The sequence below is a fragment of the Cynoglossus semilaevis genome, chromosome 16, assembly GCF_000523025.1.
Source record: "Cynoglossus semilaevis isolate Cse_v1.0 chromosome 16, Cse_v1.0, whole genome shotgun sequence".
In the NCBI taxonomy this organism is placed as follows: Eukaryota; Metazoa; Chordata; class Actinopteri; order Pleuronectiformes; family Cynoglossidae; genus Cynoglossus; species Cynoglossus semilaevis.
Window position 1 is genome coordinate 12,626,521 of NC_024322.1, and position 10,160 is coordinate 12,636,680.

Consider the following 10,160-nt stretch of genomic DNA (forward strand, 5'->3'; position numbering starts at 1 on the left):
TGACTGTGAGTGCACAGTCATAACAATGGTTGTTTTGTTTGTATATGTGGCCTAGAGCCATTGGCTTCAGTCCCCTCTGCAGCCCTCAAAAGGATTTAGCTGAAGAGAATGATTTATTTAACTGTTGTAGGCGTTGAGTTTCCATTTTCTGCTCCCACCTGTCTTCTTTGATCCTGGACAGCAGGGGCTCCAGCCAGCCCACAGTGCATTCACAGTGAGCATCCAGGAAGGTGATGACCTGACCTTTAGTCGCGGCCGCCCCCCTCAACCTGGCTCTGATGAGACCAGAGCGCTGCTCCATTCTCAGGATCCTCACTGGAACCTCGAGGGTCCGCACATAGTTCTCCAGCTTCTTCTTCAGGAATTCTGACAAGAAAAAAACAAAAAAACAACTGTTTACTAGTGTTGTTCAGAGGACGGTATTTTTTTTTATACACTAGAGGATTGATGCTGAGCGCGCGCATTATTACCACCTTGTACCGACCTCGTTCACTTGGCTGAGCGCATGCATTATTACCACCACCTTGTACCGACCTCGTTCACTTGCATCATCGACGAGCACAATCTCCACAAGCAGGATTCTGGGGGAGCGGTTGATGACGCTGTGCACGGTCCGCAGCAGGGTGCTCCAGGCTTCGTTGTGAAACACGATGACGATGCTGGTGTTGGGCAGGTCGTCTGGGTACACCTTGGTCTTACAGCTGAGCACAGAAAGTGGAAGAAAGAAAGTCGAAAGGCTTCGTGTTAGCACCTCGTCTACAATGATTTTTAATAGTGATAAATCTGTGGTGGATGGTGACGAATGACAAATGAGCTGAAACACAGGAAAGACAGAGCCTGATGAAAAGTCTACATCAGAGGCTGAATACTGCAGGTGACTGAGGTTTAAATGAAGTCATCTGAGTAACAAAGCTCTGTCAGTTCAGAGGTTTATTCTGACAGGGCTGGATGACAGAACCAGGCCATGAGACAGTTTTTAAGACAAGCCACTCTGACCCCACAGAAGCAGGGACTGACATTTCCAAATGTCTTAGGAATATCTTAACTGTGATCTCATGATTTTAGAATCGAGACAATCCTTTTTTTAATGTTGGCCATGTTTTGTTCGATGTCAAAAAAAGAAACATCGGGATATATTTTCTTGTCCACAGTGCACACGTGGAGTTGACGTGTACAATGTAAGGGTATGAAAAAAAGAGAGAGAATTTGTGTCACTGTCAGCGCCTTGTTTTGCCCCAATGAAGTGCAGTGGAGAACTAGAATTCAGGTGGAACATTCAAACATGAATCACTTGAGTAATGTCGCCACGAGAGGCAAACTCCTCTGCATCCCAGCAGCCCAGGATGAATGTGCTCATGTTTCAAACAAACAGCTCCTTGGATTTTCATTAGGTGCTGAAGTGAATCTTGAATGACAGAAAACAACACCAGGCTGCCATTAAAACGTCAAGCCTAATGCACACACTGGAGGGATCTGATGGATTCTGCACTGAACGGTGCCCATGATTACTGATGGGTTTTTTTCACACGCAATGACTTATTAACACCAATGACTTCAAAGTGACGTGACAAACCATTATGTGTTATTTAAATCATCTGATTAATGTTTCTTTGATAACTGAGAGCCGTGGATTTCAACAACTAGTCTCACTCTCTGCCACCCTGTGGAGACTCCTGTCAGGACGAGAGAGAGAGAGAGTCCTGCTGCTTTGTTGAACCGTCTCATACGTTTGTCTGAATACTGCAGTAGTGCTGAGTGAAGCTGACAGACAAGTCTACGCACATCGAGACTCTTAATGAGTTTTCATAATGAAACCCTGGTTCCCTGCGATGTGTGATGGGTATCAATGGGTATCAATCAAAGTTTCCAGACGGTGAAGGAGAAAAATAGGAACCAGTGGTAACTGCACAGACCCTACAGAACCTTGGTGTTTTAACTCAAGGGGGAGTCAAACGCAATCACTCAGGGGGAGGGAATTGAACACACAGTAGTTCAAATGTAGTGTTTATGGGAATGTAGGGAACAGCTGACACACAGTTGTTACATTAGAGACATCCTGCATCCTGAAGTAAACAAACGGTACATCAGACACATCCTGCATCCTGAAGTAAACAAACGCACGTCAATGGTAGCTGTCGATTTTTTTATCACAACCTCTGCTGACACAACACTGACGCATCCAGTGTGGCCTGTACTCTATACCAGCTTGTTAGTCATGTAGGTGTCTGTAGATGTTTAACGTTCAACAGTGTGAGTCACAGCACTCTCATCTAAACCTCACCCGTCCAGCCTCACGTCGGGAAGACTCCTGTTGAGCGCAATCATGTCGCTGGCCATCAGATTGAACTGGTTAATCTTGAAGAGCTCCTTCATCTTATCGTGCTCATCCTTGGGGATGTTCACTGCCTTGCCCATCTCCCCTGGACCTTCGTGACTGCGAGATATCACCGCTGGAACGTAAAAGAGGTCAAAACAAGATTTGAATCTCATGAGAAAATATCCAAACATAAATATAGACATGACAAAACTAAAATCTTGTCTCTATCATAACTGAAACTTAGAGCACAGAGAACTTAGTAAAGTTTCTAAAACCAGTTTGTTGGCCCTGTGTTTGGCTCTAAAATATGGAGTTACGGTGGCTTTTCATGAATGGTAATGGACAGGTTGACTGATGAAATACAGCTGCAGGGTCCATGGATCATGATGTTTGCAGATGACATTGTAATTTATGGTGAGAGTAGGAAGTGAAAAAAGAAAACCTGGTGGAAGTTGCTTTGGAGCCAAGAAGAGAGAAGTTCAGTGGAAACAGAGTGTGTGTGTGTGTGTCTGAAAGATAAAAGCTGAAAAAGTAATGGGAGTGAGGGTGGATGAGTGAGGGTGGATGAGATCTGTGTATTCCTCCCAATGAACTGGTGAAGGTGTACACTATAAGACAGTAGTGAGACCTGCTATGATCTGTGGTTGTGTCTGACAGGTGCAGGTGGGCTGACATGTTCACTGGGAGTGAAATGAGCCAATCAGATGGACAGTTACTGTAGTTCGAGCTTTTTGACGATAAAACTGGAGACGCACGGATACAATGGTTTGGACATGTGCTGAGAAGAGACAGTGGACTGGATATAGTGGACAAAAGACGACCTCTGACGGAAGCAGCTGAGAGATGAGGAAGAGGTGCTTTTTTTATCCTCTGTCTTTTATGACACTTTCATTTTTTTCTGTACTCACTGTAAAGTGTACTTCTACCTGCTATGATACTTCAGTAAAGAGCGAAAAATGTCATTTCCCAGATCAGCACATACATCAAACATACTTTAGATGATGAACGATGATGACACTTTATTGCATGGCACTCTAAATATAGAGTGATCGTCCAAATAACACAAACAGAAAATGTGATAGTGGGGAAAATCATAAGGAATTTAATACAGACAGCACGGGCTCTCTGCTTAATCCTCAGTCTGCCTTGGTGCTGCCGTCGGCGTTGTTCTTAGTGCGATCTGGCAGCAATATTCCATTTAATTTACTGTGAGAAGGTTTTTATTTCACAGATTTGGAGGTGTATTAATAGATTTAACCAAAAAAAAATGCATGAAAGCAAATTTCTTTCAACTGATACAAAATCCCTGTTTCTTTTGTCCTCCGCCTGCAAAAAACATCAGCACTGCTGTTGTTGTTGTGTTTATAAGCTCTCACAAACAGAGAGGGAGAAATCTGTGGTTTTGGCAACAGCAGCAACAACAGCTTTGCTGATGTTTTATAAAGGATTTAGTTTTGACGCATTTCACACTGTGTATGAATTTACATATGTTATAGATACACATATATACATATATTTACATATACATATATACATTGATATAAAACATGCACACATATAAATACACACACATATACAGTATGTAAACCATAGTCATTTATCACTGCTCTCTAACTTAAGTCCACTGTTACCTGTGCAGGAACCAATGTGGATCTATTCTTTGTGTACTCATGATTGAAAAAACAGGCTTAGAAAGTTATAAACTCCATTCACTTTATGTAAGGGTATGAATAACTATCAGAGCAACTCTTAGCCATTGGCTAGGAGCCTCAGAGTGAACTTAACATTTGTCGTAAAAAAAAAAAAAAAGTAGTTGACGTGACACATTGTTAGTAACGTTACATTAGACTTTTAGAAGCAGTCAGTCTCCGTAGCTGACAGCTCAACCTAAATCTAACCTTAAAAGCAGCTTAGCAAGCGTCTTAGAAACCTGCTTCCTCCGAGGTCATGTGAGGAAATGAACAGTGGACTGATCCTAGAAACACACACCAAGGTTCGCTCTCTGTCTCTGGATATTTGTTTTTTAATCTCTCTCTTTCTTTATCCCTTTATTTCTCTCTATCTCTCCTTACCTCTCATAAATACACAAAGAGATTTAATATATTTATATATATATATATATAGAGAGAGAGAGAGAGAGAGAGACAGAGGCGATAGTTTACTTTTAGGTGTTCTGTAATTTATTTATAACTTTGCGTTAATGACTTGGCACTATCAAAATAATTAGATTTTATTTGGAGAGACGTTCGACTTCACCCTCCTCAAAACACACTCCACTCTGATTGCTTGGCAAGTAGACATCAATTTATTTTTGATTAGGTTGTAATTATATCATTAAAAAAATTACCACCTGACAGCTAAAGTGTGCCTGACACACAGGCCCCTGGACCGGAGTGAGTGTTCTAATAGTTGAGGACTTCACGTTGTTTACTTTGTTGGATACAAATCAAATTAATTAACAAGCGCAGCTGCATTTCCTCACAACCACAGTGGTAACTCGACAAGTTACAGGATGAGTAATCACACCATAAGAGAAATATAATAACAACAAGCTTTTAAAAGTAATGCGTCTGGTGTAAACAGATACATCAGTACCAATGCCACTCATACAGGCCCTGAGATTTAATGAGATTTATTCCCTATAAAAACGTAACCATATGAATCTAATTTAATTATTTTAAATTTCAAAGCCTTAAATGTGCAGATATCAGACAGGGACTGTAGCTTCTTTTAAGTAGACTCGGAGTAATGTATATCCAGTTCATATTCTTCTACTACAGTGTGAATGACAGTGGACTCACCTCGAAGGGCAGGAAGTAACGAGCGGTCCTTCCTGTCATCACACTTATTACACTCGCTGAAGTAAAGGAGAAGGAATACGTCCACCAACACCCAGACTAGCGAGGTGGTTAACACCACCTTACAGTAGACAAACCGCCGCATCACCTCACCGGGATATCAGCCGGGAAGCCTAAAGGGTAAGGTCGCAGCCAGCGGTTAATACGACACAGGCTGCTGATGAGGCGTCTGACCTCTGGACAAAGCCTGAGAAAGTCGGCAGGGTTGACAACAGGACGTCATCCTACAAAAAACAAAGACATTAAAAAAAAAAATTAGTATCTGTAACGGAAAGGTCAAAAAGTTCTAAGACTGATGTGTGTGATTTTACCATATGTTCGTCAATCATTGAGCTGTGCTGTTGTATTTGATCAGGTTTTTTCAAGCCTCAAACATGATCAATTTTGAAGTGTTGCAACTTTTAAAAAGAACTAAATTCTTAAGTTTTTTTGAGTAGCAAAGGCAAAGAAGCAGGTGGTAATCTGGTGTGAAATACATTCCCCCCGTATTCGACAAATTAAGAATTCTGTGATGGGGAAATTGAAGAAGTGTGTACACTTCTTCAATTAATTATATATAATTCAATAGCTTTCCAAAATTTAAGTTTTCCACTTTATTTTGGAACTGTTTGACCAACTTTGAATGTTTCAATGTTTGAATGTTTTGAACATTTCACAGTCTAGGGAAGACAATTAGGTAACTACAGCTACATGTTATCTGGGCTGGGATAGGAAGGCAGAAATTCTAAAATAAATTTTTTTAAAACTTTACAGAAGTGTGCCAAATTTTTCAACTTCATCAGGTAAAAATAAAACTCACAAAAAGCCAACAAAGCAATTATAAACGTATAACGTATTATAACATAAAATGCTATTTTCGGCTAATGAAATTTGAAAGGTAAATCTAGTTTTTGCTTGACTGTTAACATTTGTGGTTTATATAACTATCACTGCCAACAGTACTGACAAACGTTAACCAGCCCTAAGAGGAAAGGAACGTGATTATAAAGATTATCCCAGTAAACCCATTAGGCCCACATTGGCAACATATGGCCCCGGGGAAGATGCAGCCTCCCAACCAGCTTTATCCAGCTTCATTTGCCCTTAAAGTACAGTACGCAGTACAAACGCCAAAGTCACTAGGTGGCAACAGTACAGAACGGGGATCTGTAACCTTCACCACCACAAGAGCAGCAGAAACATTTGAACCTGTTAGAAGATAAACGTGCACTGTATGAAGGTTGTATGGAAATACTACAAGTCCATAAAGTATAAAAAAAAAGCTCACAATGCATTGTTGCATTGTAAACACAAAATGCAAATCTCTACATGCAGTGATCAATTCTAACACAATAGAATTATGTATGTAGTAACCTTGACATTGTATCAAATTACAGCTCCTTCCTATTTGCTATGCATAATACTGAGCTGATGTACAAGTTAATTTTTTTAAGCAGAGTCAGGCCATCTTTGGTCTACGGCAGAGAGCCATCGGAAAGAAGCTAAAGGGCCACGCGCGGCTCAGGAGCCACCGGTTGAAGACCAAATGTTTGTGGGGTGTGGGCAGCTGAGCAGCAGGAGCTTCACTTCCTGCATCTTAGCTGTGGAAAGCTGTGATTCAGTGACTGAAATGCTGTGTTCACTTTACCTTGATAATCTTATCATCCAAAACTGCTTATGTGTATTAATGTGGCTGTGCTTAATTAAGCTGTTCTTGCTAATGCTGCTGGTTTGGTTTTTTTTTTTTTTCATTTTACTGTAGATGTCTGTAGATGACCCAGTTTTTAATGGTCGTTTTCTGCATGGACTTGTGTTTCTTTTTGCTTCTGTTGCACTTTGTTTATTTTGACAAATGTTCATGAATTTATCCTGGATTCATTAGAGGCAAACTAATATGTGAACATATTTTGTTAGGTCCTGAACTTGTAACAAACTATGAAGATGTTGTCCACACAAGATCCATCATAATCTTGCATATAAAAAAGTGAATAAACAAAAATGAACGATAAATTCTGGCTTTGTAACCATCATCCAATTTATCCACCAATCAAATATGGCCGCTTGACTTTTTAACTAAAGAAATTATTTTACTGGTTAACATCAATATTTGCTGCTGTGATTTTATATTGCTATATTATATTTTATGATGTAGAATATTTATCAAATAAGGCCTAGTGTAAATGCACCAAGTATAAAACCAACCTTTTTTACTGAACTGGTGTAGCTTATTTTTATTTTATTATGGAATCAATTGTGTGTCAGTGTCATTAATTGCTGAAAAACTGTTGAGTCTGACACAGTCAATCATGATTAGCTGAGTATAATGTGTTACAACAGCAAATACTAATAAATACTAAAAAGGCACATGCATGAAAACAACATTTATAGTTGGGTATTTCTTCATTTAAATTTGTTTAATTTTATGTCACCATAAATGTATTCTGGGTCAGTAACCGACAGTGTTGATATTGTTGGATACCACACCATATTAGCACTACAAAAAGGTTTTTGTTTAACATAAATGCATATTTATCGCCCTTGACAGCTCTTGAAAATTAATTGCATTTGTATTGTAACAATAAGGGGAGGGGTGTTAAACACAACATATATGTATATTTTCAACTTCAGACTCATGGAAACCATGATATGGTGTAGCACTGTTCTCTCTGTAAAGACTACCTGATGTCAGATAAATAATATTTATGTTGTTAAAAATATCGTTATCATTTAAATAAGTGAAATAGTTTAAAATGTATTTATGTGAACGTATATTCATGAAGCAAAAGTCCAAATGTGGTACATTTGGACATTTTCTGAATTTTGGACACAAAACACTATTTAACTACACTACACTATTTAAATAATTAATATTCAGCTGATATATATATATATATATATATATATAAACAAACACTTTCTTTGCCTTTGTCATTTGCTCAGAGAAACACATGGTGAGGTGTTCACTGACGGTGGTGTGCTGTTTGTTACCCTACAGTAGGAGGCTTTGGTACACATGAGGACAACCTCGGCTCACCTGAATTACGGAGTTGAACCGGTGACCTCTGCCAGCGACAGCAGCATCGTCGTCGTCCTCACTTTCAGACGACGTGTTGAACATGAGCAGACGACATGAGGCAGCACAGACCACAGCACCGACACTGACCCTAGTCAAAGCCCTCTCTCAGTCCATTTCTGCACAGTCCGCCTCATGGTACCTGCTGTCTGGACTCCTCCAAACCATGTGTCCCCGGCTGGGCTGCAGTAAACCGGACAGAACCAAACGTCTCCATGGACTGGCGTGTTGTTTTCTTTCAAACGTTCTCGATAACGGCCATAGCTCCGCCGTAGCCAACCTGCACCTGCTCCCTGACTGGGGAACGTAACGGTGAGAGGACACGGAGGCTCAAAGCTGATGCTCAGCACAATCTAACCTCAGCTCAGACCCACCTGGAAGTGACTAAGTTCTGCTCTCTGATTGGCTGAGAGAGACGTCAGTCATGATGCGCTCTTCAAGCGCAGCGTTTAATGAAGGCGATGTACTGTAATACTGAAGTACAGTACATCGAGAGCAGGGACTGTGTTAATGGTTATTAAACACAAATACATTTAATTATTAATTTTAAAAATAAAATCACTAACACACCACATCACTATGACAAGAATCTGACCATGTGAGGTTATTTAAAAAAAACGTTTTTAAGATTAAAGGTTTAGTTTTTGGGGATATCTGTTAAACAAGTGAAAGATTGAGGTTAGGATTAGCATCACTTATTTAAGGTGTAAACATTAGCAGGCTATCTTAACGACTTTTCCCACCCAGCGGGAAGACTCGGTATTTTAAATAAACGACAAAATATTGGACTCCACCACCCACTGCTTTACATATCTACGGATTTACCCTGTGAACAAAACATTAGTTAGTTGTAAGTCAAAAAGTTTTGATACCGAACTTCTGAGACAAAAGTGGGAGAGAGTCAGGAGTATTCTACCACAGCATGTAACTACTTGTAACTCCATGTCACCACTAGATGATGCTATATCCTATACTGTGTACTTTTAAAGCAAGTGCCAGAAACAATTACCTGAAACATACGGACTGACGTTGTGTAGGCGTTTAGATTGTACATTGGCGTTGGTCTTCTAAGAATCACACTGAGCACTGCTGCCATCTGCTGCTACTCTGAAAGATCTGCTTCTAATCTGAAAGATTTAACTTGTCATCCGGTTATAAAAGTAAATCAAATTCCAGCTGCGTATTTATGTGACTTTGATCAAATCATCATTACGTGATGTTTTACAAATTATTTTAGAATTTTTATTATATATATTTATATATATATATATATTATTTATATTAGAAACATATTTTAGCTAGAGACTGGCCATATTTTTTAAACTGATTAATGACATTTCATTGAACACCGTTCCTGTTTACTGCCTGATGCAAACGCTGACCAAGAGTGGAATAATAAACAACGCCTTTGTATAAACTGGTTTCTGTCACAACAGCCTGACCTTGAGCACCTCTAATAAAAATATTTTTGTTATAAATTACGTCATTTTCCCCCCTTTTCATGTGTAAGATACGTGCATGCTGTATTTGTACCAATTTTACACTATAGTCATTTATTTTTTGGACCGAATCAAATCTATATTACAGACTATATTACAGTGAAGACATGTCGGGGGAAAAATCATTTTAACATTAGTTGTAATGGCATTAAATGACCTTTAGAGGCTTCATAGTTTTAATGGAAAGACATTGATTTGTTCTCTGAGTCGAAGTCCAAGTTTGAAATGTTTCATGGGTAGATGGATGGCAGTGCTCTGGCTAAAATACCTCATTAACATTAAATACATATGGCTTATTAAGGATTATATAATTTAAAAATGCATTATTAAGAAATAAATAAAAAACTTCAAAAAAAATTTCAAAATGGTGTTTTTTTTAGGAAAATTTACAGAAATACAAAAAACAACAAAAAATTACAGCTTGGCAACTATGC

At 39.2% G+C, this 10,160-nt stretch overlaps 1 protein-coding gene across 3 annotated transcripts in view; it reads right to left on the reverse strand.

Annotated features, from left to right (window-relative positions):
* galnt13 (polypeptide N-acetylgalactosaminyltransferase 13) overlaps positions 1 to 9,351 on the reverse strand; it is a 30,205-nt gene extending 20,854 nt beyond the window's left edge. For all 3 annotated transcript variants that reach the window (XM_008328744.3, XM_025063885.1, XM_017040133.2), the window contains exons 1-5: positions 8,189 to 9,351; positions 5,119 to 5,399; positions 2,282 to 2,450; positions 535 to 701; positions 159 to 366 (exon numbers count right to left, since the gene is read on the reverse strand). In XM_008328744.3, coding sequence (XP_008326966.1) covers positions 159 to 366; positions 535 to 701; positions 2,282 to 2,450; positions 5,119 to 5,260 — 686 coding nt within the window. In that variant the 5' untranslated portion in view covers positions 5,261 to 5,399; positions 8,189 to 9,351. The remainder of the gene's footprint in view (positions 1 to 158; positions 367 to 534; positions 702 to 2,281; positions 2,451 to 5,118; positions 5,400 to 8,188) is intronic.
* Positions 9,352 to 10,160: the final 809 nt, after the last annotated feature.